We start from the raw sequence: 20,841 nt of genomic DNA, 5'->3' as shown, positions 1-20,841 counted from the left end.
CTTCTGATTGTACTGTAAACATTGAACATGGCCGACGTCCGATTTTCCTGTCTAAAACTTTCACTCATTTTCGTTCATATGACTCTGAAACTCCAGGAAACGATTGGGAAGAAAGGGTTATCTTGAAATATTGAGGTACTCGCCGATATTTTGCAAAATTAAATGAGAAAAAATGCAAGGAAAATGCCGACAGGCTTACACAATGACAGTTTTCAGACTCGGAGGCATATGATCATCTCTGCAGATTATGCAACAGGCCCAGATCACGTGAGGCCATGAGGGAATATCCACGCAACTCAGTACCAAACACTAGCGCTCACAGAGTGAGCAAACACAAAGTGAGTACCCCTAACGTCAGCTCAGTAGTCTGTAATACAGTAGATTGTAGTCAACTAAGAAACCTTGGAGAAAGGCTTAACACTGTGGCTATGCCGCTAAGTCCCTGTTGATTTTTGTCATAGCTCAAAATCGTTCTCCCACACCTCAACCTGAGCCATGAACACACCCCACCAGTTTATGATATGACCCATCACAATGGCATGACGTCCACGGATCTTGACAGACGGAAGTCTTGACAGACGGAAGTTCTTGACAGCAGCATATTGGTTTTCAACTCTAATACCTTCTCTGTCTATAAATAGACACGAGAAGGTAAAAACAGCAAATACAACAAACCTTTTGTTCGTAGATAACCTTTAACAGGCACAAGATCAGAAAATTCACCCACTAGATTACAATTTCAATGAAAAACAAAAGGCTATCACCTCCATAATCCTCTTACAGACTAGTACAAAGGCGGTCCCAGTGATCATGAACAGTGCCTTTGAGGGCTTGCTTTGGTGCAAGATTGTGTCAGCAGAAAATTTACCCACAAGATTACAATTTCAATGGAAAACAACAGACTATCACACCTCCATAATCCTCTGACAGACTCGCCATAAAGGCCCTTGATAAAATCAAGATCCCAAAAGAAGATGAGATTTCAATAAAGGATTAGATTAATTAAATTACAGGGTTCGAATTTCCCAGCATCAACGGACTAGCAAAGTTGGTCCTTGGGAATTACTACGTACACACTTAGTGATTACTTTGTCAGAACAAGAACAACTATCTTTTAACAAAAAAAATTGGAGAAACAATAACCCGAACTTTGTTCACACCCAACTTGATGATGAAAAAAATTACCAACAACGTCTACGTACCCATGGAGAGAAAATAAACAAACAAAAACCAAATCCTGAATCCTCCATTACATTATTATAGACCCACAATTCATGTACCTTTCACTGCATGAAGTGATGCCACAAACTGGTGCCACAGTACACGTACGTGCGAGCTAAGTGGTACCCGATCGACTACACACGACTGACATATGCCGATATTCAACGACATAAACACTTCGTCCAAATCGTATGCACTCCGTTTACTTATAGCGCAGCGCGAGGATCGAAACTTGAAAACCGATGTGGCGAAAGAGTACCTTGCTTAATCGCAATGAAGGCAAAAAAAATTTATCTAAGGCAAAGTAGGAAAACAACAATAAAATACTGGTTCGTTTTAGTCGTTCGCTGACTTTCCACCCGCTAAAACTACATTTACTTCCGCATTCCGAACCCCCAATCTCGCGAGAGTTTTTACGTCACGCGTGCACAAAAGCTAGTATTTGCACAGGCAGTCTGGCGAGAATCATAACAGGCTTTGTCGTCAACAGCACACTGTACTGCCGACCGCCCGTCGCATCGGCGAAATTGAATCGTCGTGTTAATAGTTGCTGGTCTCGGCCAACATTCTTCCAAAATCGAAAATTGCAAAGTTTAGGAAGATTCAAGCGAATCGCGAAACGTCAAGATAAAATAAACTACTAAAATATGATCGAAATATTTGTGATACCAGGCTGATTGTAGAGAATTTCCAATGTTGCGCGGATGACTCTCTGTATGCTACTCGCTATAGGGCTGAACAGACGTCAGTCTAACATCAAAATGACAATATAGTCGACATGCGGATTGGACAGACTACATAATCACCATTTTAATAAATACATGCTATTGCTACACAGTTCACTCAATCTGAAAGTAACCCTCACAACAAGTAATCCGCGTTGTCATTTGGGAACATCTTGATCATGCCGTTTTGTACAATTTCACAGGCGCAGGAACAAGGACCCGTACTCGGGCCACAATCATTCACATATTACAATCCACTAACCCACATATAGAAAATGAAAATCACATCATTTCAAAAGCGATTTTTCTGATGAAAATCACACAAGTTCAAAAGCGAATCCACCGATGATAGACATATAAAGTACCGCAAACGCCTCCCGACTGAACAGACACAGACATTGAAGACTCAACTCTATTCGCTTGGGCTGAACGGACGTCAGTCTGACATCAATCATCAACATACTGTTTGGACGGACTACATAATCACCATTTGAAATCAAATTCACATCAAAATACATGCTACACAGTCCACCAAATCTCAAATTAACCTCACAACAAGTAATCCGCGTTGTCTTTCGGAACATCTTGACACGGCAATGCCATTTTGAACAACTTCACTGTGACAGGCGCACAAACAAGACATTCACACATTTAATACAATCAACCACTCCTAATGTACAAATATGATAGACCATACATCCGAAAACAGCTATTGATAGACATACAGATTAGCTTACCTCCTGAATCGTAGAGTATACCCAACAGCATGAAAAAATCCGAAAGTCCTCGGTAAACTTTGGCACACTTCTCGTCCGTCGCCGTTCACTAAATTACAGACAATGGCATGGGCTGGCAAATTGGCTATTACATTAATTGTTACTTTTCCCTCGTTATATGCATCTTTCCACCATGCAACAATTAGGGTGCTACACTATCATCGTAACAGCAATTACGCAATAGAAAATAGGCAGAGCTTGCATAAGTAGCAATGACGCAGTTAAAAATAAACCAAGAAAATTGACTTTCCAAATTTTAACTTTTTTCCATTTGTGTGTTTCCTCCCTTTGAGAATTACACTCTCCATGTAATGTACCCACAAGTAGTTAACAAAGAGCAATCCCACTGTCAAGAAGTTATAAAAATTCTAAACCTTTTATTGTTTAACCAAAAATTCAAAAACATCTTTAATATCAAACAACCAATACAATCATCATTCAAACACATACAAGATACATGGATTATCCATAGTAACCTTAAAAGCAAGTTTTAAAACTCTTCAACATGTATTTTTGAAAACAGTTGTTCAACCGAAAAATGAAAAAGAAAATCTTAAAAATACAAAAATTAAAGATATCCCTGTAAAAATTAACATTTTTGTAAACGATTGGTGCTACCTACCTATGCACAAAATATCAACACATTCTGCCCGCTGGTTCCCGAGTTGCAGCATCTAAACAGATTTTCATTTTTTGTACCTCATTTGCACATTTTTGATCCAAACATTTTGATTTGAACAAATTCACATCTCCAACCTAGGATGCCCCTTTGTACCAAATATGAAGACGGTAGGTATTGCAGTTTTCATGTTTTTGATAAGGACGGACATACGGTACATACATACATACATACATACATACATACATACGTACATACATACATACATACAGACAACCATTTTCCCACCTCATACAAATACCTCCCATTTGCATATATACATATGCATATATATGGGAGCTAAAAACTAATCAGTTCTTGCCATTTGCTAACTGAATATATGTACCAGATTTGATTCTGATCTGATGAGCCGTTTTTGAGATATCGGACCAACAGACAGACAGACAGACAGACAGACACACGGACACACAGACACACAGACAGACAGACATCACTGCGACACATGCTCACGTGTGTAAACACCGTGAGCAAAAAATCACAGATTTCATCAGAAATTCAATATATTACTAAGTTCATCTGTAGAAACCTGTATACCAAATTTCAAAGCTATCAGACCAGTACTTTTTGAGAAACACATTTTTTGACAATAAAATGGCAAAAATTGCCTTAAATGTAAATTTGCATATTTCTGCACAATTTGAACAAATCTGAAATAGATCATCCCTAGGGACCTATGTACTACATATCGAAACTATCTGACCGGTAGTTTTGAAGAAGAAGATTTTAAAAGATATTTTTACCAAAAACGACAAAAATTGCCTTAAAAATAAAAATATGCAAATTTCACCACGATTTGAACAAATCTAACTGAAGTCACCCAAAGTAAACTGCATATTAAATGTCAAAGCAATTGGCTGAGTGGTTTCAGAGTAGAAGATTTTTTTAATTTAGAAACTATAATTTTTTGACCAAAAAACAGCAAAATTTGCCTAAAACAATTTCTGCAAATTTCACCACAATTTGAACAAATCTGATGGAGATCACCCCTAGGAACCTCAATACCAAGTTTTAAAACAATCCGACATGCGCTTTCAGAGAAGATGATTTTTTTACCAAAAACAGGAAAAATTGCCCCAAAATACAATTATGCAAATTTCACCACAATTTGAACAAACTTGACTGAGGTTACCTCATAGAACCTCTATACCAAGTTTCAAATTAATCTGACTTGAAGTTTCAGAGAAGAAGATTTCTTGACCAAAAACAGGAAAAATTGCCCCAAAATACAATTATGCAAATTTCACCACAATTTGAACAAACTTGAGTGAGGTCACTCCTATGAACCTCCATACCAAATTTCAAAGAAATCTGACTTGTGGTTTCAGAGAAGAAGACCATTGTTTACAGACGGACGAATGGACGGACGACGACGGACAATCAGCCTATCGTATAAGCTCCGCGTCTCTGAGAGCGGAGCTAAAAATCAGACCTCCAGCTCTATTGGCTTGTCCAAATTAGATACATGCATAATTAATGAGGTACAGGATGCGTCATCATTAGGTGTCCCATCATACCAAATATGAAGGGTGTAGCCCTTGTGGTTACTGAGTTATGGACATACATGTATATGTATATTTGGTGTCAAAGGTCATCAAGGTCACGTGATATTTTGTCAAAAAAATTGTATCCCACAGTTATCCCTACATACCAAAAATCAGAACTATAGCTCTATTATTAAGCCCAGAATTAGGTATGTGCATAATTAATACAGAAAGTGGCTGGTCATGTGACATTGTGTCGAAAAACTTTGCTCCCATAGTTTTCTCTATGTACCAAAAACACATTGAAGTTGACAGCCAGTTAGAGTGAAATCCGATCAAGCTGCAAAACTTAATTAGCCAACGTATTTTGTATCAGCGATTTTTACGACATTAACAGCTGGGCTTGATGTGGTCTTGTTTATATCTTTAATCAGCTACACCTCTCAGTTACACATCACACCAGGGCCACTCCACTGTACGCCAGACAGAGAAACATAAACAAATCACTACACTTTGCAATGTCATGTATCTTTCTTTTTTATTCGTGATGAACAAATGAGCTTGAAAGTTCAGGAAGGTTTTGAAATTTTCACTTGTCCAGTCTCAGTGAATCTACATATTAAACAATTTTGGGAATTCCTGACAATTGGACACAATGATAAGTTATCTGTTGCTTACAACGGTCTAATCATTGCAATCCTAGTTCTTACAAATGAATCGAATCATGAAATACTGTGAGGGAACATTCTCATCACAGTATACCTCAAAAACAGAACGAAAGAGAAAGTACTAGAGCTGTTACAACTTTAAAAATACCTTAAAGCTAAAAATAGAAATAATAGTGAAAAATTTGTCTAAATGGTATAAATGAAATGAGCTACAAGTAATAGAACACATCATAATCATGTTTGCAAGTGTTTCAGTGAAAAGGATGCCTTGTAACAAACTGTCTTTTTTTACGTTTTATTAGAATCGTTATGTTGAAAAGGTTCTTGCAGTGCACCATTGAGTCCAATCAGGAACTCCACGAATACATTTACAATGTATTTTGAACATGTAAGTATACATGATGCTGGTCTAGCCGGTCAATTCCCAAAGCTACATGAACTTTCACGCTCACTTGTTCATCACAAATAAAAATGAAAGATACATGACATTGCAAAGTGTGGTGATTTGTTTATGTTTCTCTGTCTGACATTCATGGACGTGGCCTGGTGTGTTGTGTAACTGAGAGCATGTAGCTGATTAAAGATGTAAACAAGACCACATAAAGCCCTGCTGTGTTAATGTCGTAAAAATTGCTGATACACATCTATTAAAACAACACCTTGGTTAATGAAGTTCTGCAGCTTGATCAAATTTCACAGTAATTGGCCACCACCAGTTTATCACATGACACATGGACACACAGACGGAAATTAATTGGCCAAATCTTGACAGAAGGAAGTAAAAGTTGACGCCAAATCTTGACAGAAGGAAGTTGACGCCAAATCTTGACAGCAGGAAGTAAAAGTTGACGCCGCCATCCTGGTTTTCAATTCTAATAGCTCCTCAGTATATAAAACTGAGGAGCTAAAAATGATGAATTTTGAAACACCGAAAGATGAACAATAACTTTGTCAAATGTTTACTTTAAGAACTTGCGAAATGCCTATCGAACTTCATTTAATTTACTGTAGAACTATCAAAACGCGATAGCGATGATTAATTGTTCAAAAGTCAAAAACTGTACTCCTCTCTGTCTCTGTCTGTCTGAATTACTCTCTTTCCGCGTTTTGTTCTGTTGGAGATCTCTACCGCGTGGTCGATGTTGAAGTCACGCACATCCCGTCCTTCGAGAGAGATTGTCATGAGCGTGTAACATGATTTTCTGACAGTCGGCTAACTTCGCTGAGATGTCTTGAGTCTGTTATGGGCGCTGAAACCACGTTCACATGGCACGCTCGAAACAGGAACAACAGTCGCGATCGAAGCCAGGGTCTTGAAGGCTGGGAAAATATTTCCGTATTCGCAAATGATGATCCGGCAGGCATCAGCCAGGGTGCGTACTCCACCGATACCGACTATCATTTCTTTAAACCATTGGAAATGACTGTAACAACTCGTTGCCATCTAACATCGGCAGAAAGTTTTCATCTCCAACTGTTTTTGGCTGTCCGTAAAAGTTGGCGAGTTGTTCAATTGCCGCGATTCCATGGTCACGTAATGCTGCTGCGTCATTTGGATAGTTGTTTAGATTTAAAACAGTGTCTAGACAGTTCAGAATACTGAGAGCGTCATCCGGAAAACGGTCATGTAAACTGTCGATTAGGTGGCTGATGAATGATCGGCGGACAGTGCAGTATGCTGTGACATTTGTCTTCCCAGCGAATGACAAGTGATGACCCCAGAAATGTCGATTATTTTGACGAAACTCAGCCATAAACCGGCGTTCATTGTGGCCAGACATATCCTCATTTCGCAGATTTTCCAAGGAAGCAATTGTCGCGCTGACCATGGTCTTAAGGTAATATGCACCTCGAAAGTGAAAGACTTAAACTTTCGCTCTAACTTTCCTCAAGGAATCTTTCAATCATTCTCTTTCAAAATCAAGAATAAAAATAGGGGGTCACCGTGCAAATTTTGGTTCTAGAGAAAGAAATAACCCAAGATTTACCGATATTAGAAATTCAAAATGGCCGCCATCCCTGTGTTAACTCTATGGCGAAAAATAAAAATTTTCGAATTTCAAAAAACTAAGCCGGTGAAAAGTTTTCTTTCACCAAGAGGTTTAAAATGAACCCCCACATGTGGTATATCAGAAGAGAACTGTAAAAGTTTGAGAGTCCGAATGTCTGTCCCCGAGGTGCGTTCTACCTTAATCTGAGATAGATTTACATCATCACGCTGAAAAACCATGTTCAGTCTGTCCATACATGATAGGACGTCAAGAAGAGTGTGCGTTGTAGCGATAAAAGCAAAAGTCTTTATTTGCTTAAGTAAGCCATCAGCTGTTGCGTTTTTTCGTAAACTGGCGTCTTCATCAAGTTCAAGGACAAAAGCTGGCCAGTTACACCCCGACGGATTGTACTGCACGAGAGAGCGACAGCCATCTGACAGCACACGGTTGTTTCAAACTTAGGAAGTCACAACTGTCAAGCGCTTTGTTCAGTTCTCTCAATCTTTCGTACCTCGACGCAGAATACTCGAAATACAGATACACAGAATTTACAACACTGCGATACTTGGCAATTTCTACCACACCCTTTGTAGCATCTGACGCAGCCAAGGCAACAGTGTACCGTACATGAACCACATATGGATTTAGACGCTGTAGACGGACTCCGACACCATTATGACGACCTGTCATAACGCTTGCGCCATCTGACCCCAAACCGACCACTTTGCGAACGTCAATATTTCGCGACTGTAGGGAGGCAAGAACAGCATCAGTGACAGTTTCAGCGTCCCCGGCAACAATCGTCACATTTCCAGCAAAAACGGTTTTGTGACAACCTCCTTTCAAAACACGTAGATAAATTATTAATTTCTTCTGAATGGTGATGTTGACAGTTTCGTCAATGATGATGGATATTACCGAACTATTTTCGTCAGCGATATCATCTTTGATATAACTTCACACAGCGCATTCTGCATCTCTTCAATGCTGTCATGATGAGTGTACGTATTGGCATCAATGAGAGGAGAACACTGATTGAGCTGTTGCAGCTGAATTAGATTTGCGAATTTGTGGTCGGCAATTTCCGACTTGGCCATGAAATATACGGTTCTCAGCATAGCTGCTTGAGATGACAGAGTTTTGGCGTTTGATTGGCGAACGGCTTCCTCTAAAGGCCTTTTTTCCGGAGGAAATCTTGAATTGGACTGCGGCTTTGTGATCTTCACTGCCCATATGGCGGGTGAGAGCAGACCGTTGTAAATCGCCACATCCATTTCCAGTAAACGCATTTATTTTACCAGAACTCAAACAAATACGACAAAACATTCGCTCAACTTTCTTTGAATCGACAACAACCCATCGTTTCTCCAACCAAGGAAGAGCAGCTTCCCATTCTGGCTTGTACTTTCGTACAATCTTTCGTTTTTTGCTATCAACAGTACCTGCAATCTGAGTTTCCTGCTGACGTGACGGTTCCGCTTGAGTTCCTCCACACACTGCAACCTCCTCAGCATTTCCAGCTATCCGCACTCATGTTGAATTGGGCGATAATCGGCCCGTTTGCTGGTTGCGATTACCTTATGAATAAATTAAATATACTAGTTTGACGAGACATTTCAATGAGAGTTCAGAAGGTAGAAAGGTTACCGCCAAGAGGTCACTGCACTGGTTTCTCACTGGGCACACCGAATTTTCTCATTCAAACATTCAAACTGAAATCACCAATGGCAACCAAGAAAAAATACCGTCAAGGACAGTGTGCTCACATATTCGGTTTGAATTGGTCCATTCGAGAAATATTTAAACCAGGAAAACAAGATGACAAAAGCAAATAAGGTCTCCAACTTAGGTAGTGGAGGTCATCTTTAGGAACATGCATGTCAACTTCTATAGCAACGGGACAAGCAGATCCTAAATACATAAGCAAATGTCAACAACAAAAATAGACAGAGAAGGTTTGATAAAAAGAAAAGGTGGGAGTGGGTAAAAAAATGTACAAGGGATCTGGTAAAAAAGCAATGCTACATCATCAATCTTCTAGACCTTACCCCCTCCTGAATATCAAATGTTCCATCCCTTGGTATTACATAACGCCAGGAAATGTATTTACAACCTTGGGGAGTTTTTAATTAATGTGATGAGTGTTATCATTCTAATGTAAACAGCACCTAAGTAAGTTACAGATGGTGAAATGCCTTCCACTGTGGGCGGTGATTACAACATCTCGAATTATCCTGGATCCAAATTGAATTATCCTGGATCCAAATTTCTCATCAGTTCTTGTATGTCTTACATAGAAAAGATGCAAACATTGGTCCGCAATGAAAAAATTCACCTCAGCTTTGTTTTCTGGATCAAATTTTCCTACAATTTGATACCCAATATGACAAAATTATGTTCACAGTCTTCAAAACTGTCTCACAACATATCCTTGGTTGTTGTAGGTCATTTAAGGTCACAAACTGAGAAAATTACCTAAAATATACAAATTTGGGGGTTTCCCAACACCTTGAGCAGAAAATTATCTAATAACATCCCTCGGGACTTTATACTAAATTACAAAGCTATCAAACAAGTAATTTTGAGAACAAGTTTTTTGGACCAAAAATGACAATATTGTCTTAAAAATACAAATTTGTGTATCTCAGGACAATTTCCACATATCTAACTATTGTCATCTCAGACTCTGTACGTCTGTGTACCAAATACAAAAGCTGTCTGTCCAGGGGTTTTAAAAAGAAAATACTGTATAAGATTTTTTGACCAAAAATGACAAAATTGCTCCAAAATAGTAATTTTCCCAATTTTGTCATAATTTCAACAAATTAGAAGAGTAACACCCGTGCAAAGATCGAACCCAAATTGAGAGCGATTGGGCTGGTGGTTTCAGAGAAGAAGAATTTTTACTGAAAATGAAGAAAAATCACCAAAAAATTCAGCAAAAATACAAAATTAGGGAAAACTTCACAATATTCATAAAACTGTATAAGGTTCACCTAAGGTAATTAAATTGCACACAAATTTTCAAAGCAATCAAAACAGCGGTTTTGAGATATTAATTTTTGACCATTTTCACCTGTTGTAAGCTCATTTGCATAATTTTGGCAATGCAGACTTCATTTGAAGAAAATCCCACCTATAGCCCAGGATGCATCCACACACCAAATACCAAGCTGAAATGTGCAGCGGTTTGCGTGTTTTTGATGTTGACGGACATACTGTAAGTACATACATACATACATACATACATACAGACGCCATCGACTTCATTTATACGATAAACTCACATTGGTATAAACCAAATGTGAGCTAAAAATAACGACAGGAGACTGATATTCTGTCACTCAAAGTAACGTGGTATACAATTAGACTTTTATTATCAACTTTCAACCAATCACACGAATCACAGTGTCATGACTGTGTTGTTTCCATCAAGAACGTCGAAAATTACCTACTTTGTTGCAACTATTTTTTAGTCTGTAGTCTGTAATTGGCTACATTTTGTTTAAGGGCTACGGTCGGCTTCTTCAGTGATGACAAATTCACTTCACCAAGGAATGAAGGTTCAAGGAACTAACGCAGCACGAATATCAGTAGTTATTTCCGGAACGCGGGGAAGGTCGTTTGCTGTGCCAGTACCGTCGGATAACTTTGGAGAAGCAGATCAAAACTCCACCAACGATGATTATATTCAGGTACATCACGGACAAAACGGCCCCATGCCACTACAGCTGCAGGGAAGGTGATGATGACTAATTGTACCGTAAACTTCCGACACAAATAGCGTGTATGCACTGTGCGTACAGCAGTGTAGTTTTATTTTACGTCCATGACACAGTGGACAACAACAAGGGAAATAAATAATCGTGGTTTCATCTCGTTGTTTATTACATAAATGTCAAAAATGATTTTTTAAGCGTTTCTAAAACAATGGGCATACACAAGACATTTAAGTGCGATGCTGAGTTCAACGTGGCGCGTATACCGGGTGCCCTCTTCTCGTTACCCAGGCCTGTTACTCAGACGCGTATCGGCATCTGATGACAGACAGAGTTATGATTTCGAGTTTCACACAGCCGCTTTCAGAATATTTTGTTTGGGCATATTTATCATAAAATCGAAGGCCTAAATGATTCTTATTACTACCTATCTATGTTTCCCACTTGTGAAGGCTCGGATGAACCTGGGTCTGAAGGTATTTCGTCGCTTGGCCCATTGATCCGCAGGTTGGGGAGATACTCGCACCTCGCTGGCTCAAAACCTATACGGCCGTGGCTCTGAATTTCCTGAACAATAGTCATGTACCGTAGAGCTAAAGACTCCTCATTATCATCTGAATCATACACTCCGAGTCCAAAAACTATCTCTTTATTCGCGCTCGCCGAGTTTAAATTTGACGCCATTGTTGCCTGTGTATGTACGGTACAGCAGGAGGCATAGATTGATTTGCATAACAATTGCCTCATGTGACGTCACAGATGAGGGCGTGGCTCAAACAGAATTTTTTTTCTCAAGCCGTGAATTTATAGCAAGATTGCATTTATTTATCAACAGAAATGAATAAAATGACACCAGCTTTTGACACATGACTCCAATAAGAGTTATAGTAAAAAAATAAAAAATATATATATAGGTAATATATGGACTTTAACGTGACACTGCTCAATGCTTCATGGGACATATCTATCAGATCAACATTTGTAGCACATTTCATTACATTTAATGCTGTAATTTTAAAGTAATATCATTGAATATGCATATACATTCATTGAATATGCAAATGAACCCTTAATTAACTTGATACTTTTCAATGTTTCATAGCACAATTAGATATTTATATCAGATCAATATCTGTACCAAGTATCACTACATTAGGTGCAATAATTTCAGAGTTATATACCTAATTACAAAGTTTATTACATATGTAAATGAACCCCTAATTAACTTCACATTACTAAATCATGCTTTACAACACAGTCAGATATATCTGTTGGGTATCTGCAACAGATTTCATCACATTCGGTGCATTTATTTCAGTATTATGTGACTAATTACAAAACTTCATAAAATGTGTAAATGAGCTATTTATTAACTTGACAATGCTCAATGTTTCACAGTACAATGAGATATTTGCCAGATAAAAAATCTGTAGCATTTTTCATCAAATTTAATGCTGTAGTTTTGGAGTAATATCACTAATTACAAAGTTCATTAAATATGCAAATGAACCCTTAATTGACCTGACACTGCTCAATGTTTTATGGCACAATTAGATATTTATCGGATCAATATCTGTAGCAGGTTTCACCGAATACCTAATTACAAAGTTCATTAACCCCTTGACTACCAAGGCCAATGTATTCGTATATACCAGGCACCTTATGTAAATATTGATAAAATCTGGGGTGTGGTCATTGCATCAACACTGCTTAGAGTAAAAATTAAGTAAGTACCAATGAACCATATATATTTTCTGAATCAGCATGAAATTTCCCAATTTCTCACAGGGTTCTCAAAATTTTTGAAGTAGGCGGAAAATTCAGAAAAGTAGGCGGTTAGCTAATGTGTGCAACCAGGTTCCCTGGGCGGGGGGGGGGGGGGGGGGGGGGGGGAGATAGTTCTAAGCAATTTCAAGCATTCTTATACAGTGTATAAAAGGCTATTCCAATACACACAGGAGGGAGGGTTTCAGCAAGCAAGAAATTTTTAAAATTTGAAGACATTTTGGAGTAATTTCATGCATTATTGTACTGTATGAAAAACCATTTCAGCATGAGAGTGTTAAGGATTATTTTTAAATTGAAGACATTTCTGAGCAATTTCATGCATCTTATACAGTGTGTAAAAGGCTATTTCAACATACACTAAAGTGTAGGGTTTCAGGGACGGGGATGGGCAAGAAATTTTTAAATTTTGAAGACATTTTTGAGTAATTTTATGCATTCTTGTACAGTATTAAAGACCGTTTCAGCATACAGAATAATCATTATCATTGCCAATTACAACATGTTTTCAAGGGATAAAGTTTTAAAAAAAGTCAGAAAAATTAATTTGATATCACTTGGGCCTGTCAACTACATTCAGTTGACAAGGATAATAGCAAAATTTCACCAGACTGTTGTGTAGAATTATGTTTAGCTCATGACTTGAACAAACATTTTGAAATACATCATAGAATGGGGCCTAGGGTTTTCACAACCCAGGTAACGATCCGCTAGAATCCTGACCAGCTGGCTGTACAAAGTGTTTTACTGATTTAAATAAACTTGATTGAAGATACAGTAAAATCAAAGAGTTTATTCATTCAATGAATTATAGGAACACAATTTTCAGTGATTTTAATTCACTGTACTAATTTCACAATAAAACGAATCCGCGAGCTGATTATTGATTTTTTGCTGATGTTGAATATAATTGAAAAAGAGAGCTAAATTTCAGTGTTCATGTTTGATAAAACCTCAAACTATAAACGACACTGAACGCCAGCCTGTACTACACTGGTAGTCAATTGTAACACAGTACACACAACGCGATATCGGTCGACCTGAAATTTGACACTGTGATCGACGTAGCGTTTCAAAAGTACGAAAAGTGAGACCAAGTAATTTTTTGTTTATTTAGATTTGACCTAAACCTCCCATAACCAACAGACAAAGTCACAAAATCAAAGTTTTCAAGCGTCGACTTTCTCTTCCGCGATGCACACAACCACAGCCCCTCCACAAAGCGCGATGTCGATAGACTTGAGTTGAATATTGACATCGTGATCGACCATGGATAGATTGACGTGGCGTTTCGAAAGTATGAACAGTGAGACTCAGTAACTTGTGGTCGCTTTAGATTTGATCAAAAACCTACCAAACCCATCAGACTAGGCCCTACTCTTACGCAGAAAACCAAAGCTCTCAAGCGTCGACTTTCTCTTCTGCGTTTGAGCGAAACAAAAGTCGGCTTCATTCGGAAATGGTCGGCTATTCGCGGGCATAACGTAATTGTATGGAAGTCCAATTTTCGGCTATACCCAATGTGAACGTCGGAATAATTTGGGCTGTGATCGGGCGAGCGAGGTTGACCTCGAGAGCGATGCCCAGTGTATAGTACAACACGTTCGCTGATCGCGGTACTACAGTGATAGCAACAAGTTCACCGCGTAAATTGCTAGACTACATATAGCCACATGGGCACTTCTGAAATATTATCTGCGGCTTGCAAGACCACCAAACAAATCTAATTATTGTTATCAAAACCAGAATTTCCGGGCCAGAGAGCGAAACAGTGCTGTAAAGTAGCCGGCCAAAATACGAAAGTAGCCGTCAATTTGGCCGGCATCCGGCTAAAAATGAACACGCTGTCTCATACATAAGTTTTGAATTTCCAGGACACGTGACTGGTCACATGACTCATCATATGATGCTATTTGTGTTCAAACGCGCGACGTCCTTATTAGCGTATCAATAGAAGTCAAAGTTCACTGCCAGAGTGAAAATCATGAGAACTCCTTGGAAAATGAGCCGAAATGCATAAATGAGTAAGAGATTTTGTTCACAAAAGGAGTTAGGGAATGAGCAATAATCAGAGTTCAGGCAGGTATAGGTCATATTTTATTGAATTAGACGCACTTTGGTTTATTTTGCCGTTCAAAGTTCCAATACAAGTGGTGTCGTTGAAATGGACCCACTTTCGCTGGTAGTTGGCCCGCAGCTATCCATGGCAGGGTTGACCGTTTGACGACCTGCATAGCGATGCACGCTACCCCGCCAACAGGTAGCTGCGTTTCCACAGCTAAGTCTACAGTAGCTGAAAATCGTAATAAAATGGCCGCATGGCGGCCATATTGGATCGTATCACAAAACAAATCAACGTGCATATGTATGACTTATGAAGTAATCCTTGTACGAAGTTTGAATGAAATCACTTGAGGCATCTCTGAGATATCTGCGTGAACGGACGGACGAACACACAGACGGACGGATGCATGCACGGACATGACCAAACCTATAAGTCCCCCCGGACGGTGTCCGTGGGGAATAAAAAACTTATTTCTAAATCCTACTCTGCTGAAACTTTCCTATGATGGAATCAATTTTTCATTACTTACCCTTTGGTGAGCGCCTTTTGTGTGATAAGCTGTGACTAAAGATCCGATCACAATAAGTATGAAAGCAACTCTACACTTACTATGCCATAATCTGAAAAAAAGAGCAGACATGATATGTAAACCTTTTTTCAAGGTAGCATAGCAATACAGTACATACAGGGTCATCTCTAAGTTTTAGTTCAGATAGTTGAATAAAATATCAGATGGCAAGAGATTGGAGCGACTGAGCAGGGTTTCCCCCTCCTATCCGCTGTAATTTTTTGAGTACTTGTGATTGTGATCATTTGGTGACACTTGCATACCTGATTTTCCATACCATTTGTATACAGAGATGTTAACAATTTTTATCAAAATTAAGGTTTGTAGCATATATTTTCAGTTCACCTTCATCAGTAATCATCATCATAAAATAGTCATAATCTGCATCTGAAAGATCATCACAATAATCAGCTAGTAATTGCTTCGAAAGTTCATACTAAAAATGAAATATAATATTTGGGAATTGAAAAAAAAAACATACTGAAAATGAAATAAAATGTATTGAGCCTCTCCCGTAGTTTTATCGCTGTGTAGTGTTGCCGGACCGGGGGACTTATACTTGTAGAAGTATGGTAAACCTCAGGGGCATTGAAGTAAGCTGGACAATAAATATGGGAATGCAAACAACTGTTTAACAAATATGAACAATGTTTTATTGGAAACATGAACAACATAACAAAAGCAGTATTGAAACTACCATGCAAACTGTATGAAAAATAGTAAAAACAAGTCAACGCAGCTTACGCTGATTAGTATAGGTAATTGTACGGGTTCGAGGGGTTTACAATTCTAAACCTCACGGCTTTAGCTGGCATGTTGTAAACCGCACGAGGCCGAAGGCCGAGTGCGGTTTACAACTTGCCAGCTAAAGCCGTGAGGTTTAGAATTGTAAACACACGAGAACCTGTACAATTACCTACTTATACCACGAAAAAAGATGAAATTTGAAAAATATCATGACCTAGTTGTGCGGTGCTATCAGAATGAACAATTTGCATTGCGCCTTAAAAACACCTGGTGCGTTATGGATTGAAATTCTGACACAATAGATAGTTTAATACAGCTTTCTCATTGGCTAACAAACTGACGGCACTGTTCCAGGTGCATATCAATTTGCCACGTGGTATGATGCATGTGCATGTCACTGTGCATCGGCCACGCCACCAGTATGGACGCATACTTGTATATCTCCGACACAATGTAATCAAGCGAAGTGGAACAGTTTTGCTCGCAGTTTGATAACGCTATACCACTGGATGACAGAGAGGATTTTACCTAACGGCAAACATGAAAGTGAAAGATTTCCTGCTGCCGTGAACAGTGCACAATTGACTGAAATATAAGGATCTCGCGTACTTCAAAATACACGCAAATCTACCGGATCAGGCGTGTCATGATCAGTGTCGGATGCATGGGGACGTACCCGAAGCGAGAAACTTAAAGCAACTCCAGTTAAAAGCAGCGAAATATTCATTTGCGGATGTGTGGAATATCTGGATATCATACCGGCCATTCGGGCAGGTTAGTTTCAATTATTTTCTTACATTTTCCCGGCGTGAATGTTATCGTTATTGTTTCTTCCATCGTGTTTTCGAAAGGCCAGTTTAATGTGACATAATATTTGAAACGTTCGATGCAATGGGTCTATCCCGCCCGCTGAGTGTTGTCCTTTGAACGGAGTTTCAAGTGTGGGATTCCATTACTTTCCGCTCAAATGTCATTCCTTTTCGACGGCAATATTTTTCAATTATTGATTATTTTCATTAAATTCAGGTTGCTGCAGAAACTTCTTTGTATGAATAAGGGCTTCGATGAACAACTATTTAAAGAATGCACGGGTCATCGTCCTGATGAAGAATTTCGCACGTACACTGCGTATCAGCAATTTCCTGCAGAAAACCGTGTCTAACGCTTTACAATCCCCACAACCTGTGACAAAAGTTGATGTAAAAGTTGAAGAGTACCATTCTCCGTGCTGCTTGTCAGATACCACTACGTTTAATAACCTCGTACACAAGTTCATCAGGCCATATTTTCATTCAAAATCAACACGGTGATAAGTTGTCATTGAAATGTAATTTCGCTAGTTCATTAAAAGTGCATGTGTACAATCTGCCAGATGTTTAATTTTCATTTGTATGTAGATAAGTAAACCTTTATGCGTACTTTGATATGGAAAGTAGTAAACCTTACGTCTGTATTCATATGATAATGAAGTCTATTCATTAAACTGTAAGGTTTACTAATTTCCATATTAATAAACCGTTATGGTTTACTTATTTGCATAAGAACAATTGGTGTTTCGATAATAAACGTACGGTGAGAACAATGTGTCACATGACCATGAGTGGTATAACACCATTAATTGACATGCTCACTACAATACAATGTCTATATGCCAAGGTTGAATGAAATTTGAAGCAGCTACAAATGCCGACTGTGGCTGACTCAACATGCAGGCTGAACTACTGTTACCAAGTACCAACTGACGCCATTTTCACAATTGAGTATACAAACTTTTGTTCTTGAGTGTTACGGAAAAAATTCTAAAACATCGGGCCAATGTCCCTGAAGCTTCTATAGACATGGATACAAAATTAAGTATTTCCTGACTGTTTGACATTATCTCACTAAGGTCATCACAGGGACCTGTATGCCAAATATTAAAGCTGTCTGACCAGTGGTTTTGCAGAAACGAGTGACCTAACAGTCGACAGAGCTCTGCTATGTTATGTAGAGAATAACTTTTTGTGACACATGTATTGATGAAGAAGGTGGATATCTTTGATAGCTCATTTCAGGATGGCCTCACCAAAAATGGCAAATAGGATAAAAAATATGTAAAACAGGAAATGGTGAACTTATATAATGCGGAACGGGAGAAAAATTTAGCAACAAACTATGTATCATACGTGGACAATGGCTAATCTAAACCAAATTACTTAAACTGGACTGTTGGCATTGATTACACATGTATCTATTGTCAATCAAATAGAAAATAAATTTGGGTCATTGATTAAAAAACATTTGCTTGTTACACTCCCCACACCATACACTCCCCACACCATCATGTGAAGTCAACCATGCATCTTAATCTATGAGACTAAATAAGTTTACCCTTCAAGTGTGTGTAGGCAAAAACCAAAATTACGTAATGCAGGGAAGGACATACAATATGGTGAAAAGCAAACTAAATATCATAAAAACTGAATATAAAATGATATGGAAATGTTGTGAGACAGTCATAAGTATCTGGTGTGTGCTAAGAGACAAATGTTAAAATTGGACAGCATCATCCTGACCACAGTTTCTCTGACCATAGAGTGTAGCTCCATGCTCTGACTGGTTTGTTTCCTTCTGATTTTCTGATAGTGATACAGTGGTAGGTACAAAATATTTATAATATGCTGCTATTCACGATAGTTATTTAACATAGCTTGCATTCGTTCACAGTAGAACTCAGTTTTACATGTGAGATAAATTTCTCGTAAACTGTAAATTCTGGCTTCGGGCAGCTCAAACGTTGCAATACTAAAATGTTTTGATTATGATACGGGGTGACTTGCACACGTACACATATGTGCACTCTGCAGTCAACGTAATAAGGAGTCAAGTACATTCAAGCATAGTAATGTTGACAATTACATGCATGCAAGTGCACGATTTCAAGTAGCCACAAGGAAATTCTGATGGTATTTTCGTGGAAATATAGGTAACAACAGTGTAACAAACAACATTACTTATCGCATGGAGCTAGAAACAGACCGTGATCGTGCTGAATGCAATCTCAATCATCTACGATCATGCCATGTCGGATCATACCATGAGTCTTAAATGCGCGTACTTCTTAACCCTTAAAGAGCCTTAGACTTTCTATGCAATGCAACTGCCAGGCCAGGACTTTTTGAACCAACTTCTCAACATGTTATGCATTTTTCAGACCGGTGCAGTTCATTTTCTGTGACGAGAAACCCTAACAACCCATTATTATTTCCAAAGCTCAGGATATGAAGAAGCTCTCTATGACAATGAAAAGTTTCAATTTACACATTGAAGGTGTAAAATTGGGCTAAAATGCACGTTTTTTGTTCAAATTCACTGAAAATGATAAAAAGTTTCTAAAAATGTATAAAATTCATCAACGGCCTTCAAACTTGAATAAAATTTTCATGTTATGGAAAGACACGAATTCAGGTACACGATTTCAGCATCATGTAACATCATACGTAAATAATAAACAAAAACAAACAAACAATTAGTGTCTTTCAAAATAATACAAATGCTTCCTGTGCAAATGCATCTCTACAAAAATACAAATAATATTTTACATGCAGTACATTAAATGTAGATTGACAACTACTGTGTATGGAGCATCGGCATGATTGCATTGCCCAAGCATTGTCGTTTACTTGTCTATTGTATTTGTTTGTTTGTTTGTTTGTATTTGTTTGCTTGCTTATATATTTTATTTCTTCTAGTGGAAATGATTTTCCAGAGAAAAATTCAGTGTACATATCCACTTTGTCATCAGTTTACTATCTATCATACGATTTCTTGTTAGTGTTATTTAAAATCTGTCGTCAAAGTTAGAAGAAATCAATTATAGTCTTGTTTGCCTGTAAACACAACAATTAATTTGCATACATAGAGACAACAAGGTTCCATATTGTACATGGAGGGGTAACTATTGTGCATCACATGCACACAACTATAGGGCATATTCAACTGACTCTGTATAGTTTGAACTGCCGGTTTAATTATAATGAAGAGTTGAAGACAAAAAACACATTTCACTAACCTTTTCATCGATTAATTTTGGTGTTTGACCCAACTTACATTAGTTTAATTCACGTACGCGTGTGTAACTATCTGTGGCTTATCGAGTCACGGACTCGTACTACCATACATACTAGTCAATCCGTTCGCCAAGTTTGATCACGTATTTTGACAAGCATGCCACAAAATCCGCCACGAAATGGAAAGAAACCACAAAGTATCGAGAAAAAAAGGTTCATGTCCGGTTTATTTCAGTTAAAAAAATGCGTAACACGTAGGAAATGTCTCGCAATGTCAACAGTTCGGAACAACTACATTTCATTTACAAACCGGGTCGACTGTCATGGCGTCCGCTCCATGCCTCCAGGACGGCCGGAGGTCAAATAT

At 38.4% G+C, this 20,841-nt stretch overlaps 1 protein-coding gene across 1 annotated transcript in view; it reads right to left on the bottom strand.

The window, feature by feature from the left end:
* Window positions 1-20,841, bottom strand: part of LOC139127709 (vacuole membrane protein 1-like) — a 104,492-nt gene that overhangs the window by 38,879 nt on the left and 44,772 nt on the right. Inside the window, exon 3 of the mRNA XM_070693605.1 lies at window positions 15,640-15,730. Within this exon, the coding sequence (XP_070549706.1) occupies window positions 15,640-15,730 (91 nt within the window). The remainder of the gene's footprint in view (window positions 1-15,639; window positions 15,731-20,841) is intronic.

This window comes from Ptychodera flava, unplaced genomic scaffold (assembly GCF_041260155.1).
Source record: "Ptychodera flava strain L36383 unplaced genomic scaffold, AS_Pfla_20210202 Scaffold_35__1_contigs__length_1935909_pilon, whole genome shotgun sequence".
In the NCBI taxonomy this organism is placed as follows: domain Eukaryota; kingdom Metazoa; phylum Hemichordata; class Enteropneusta; family Ptychoderidae; genus Ptychodera; species Ptychodera flava.
This window is presented reverse-complemented; position numbering and strand designations above follow the sequence as displayed.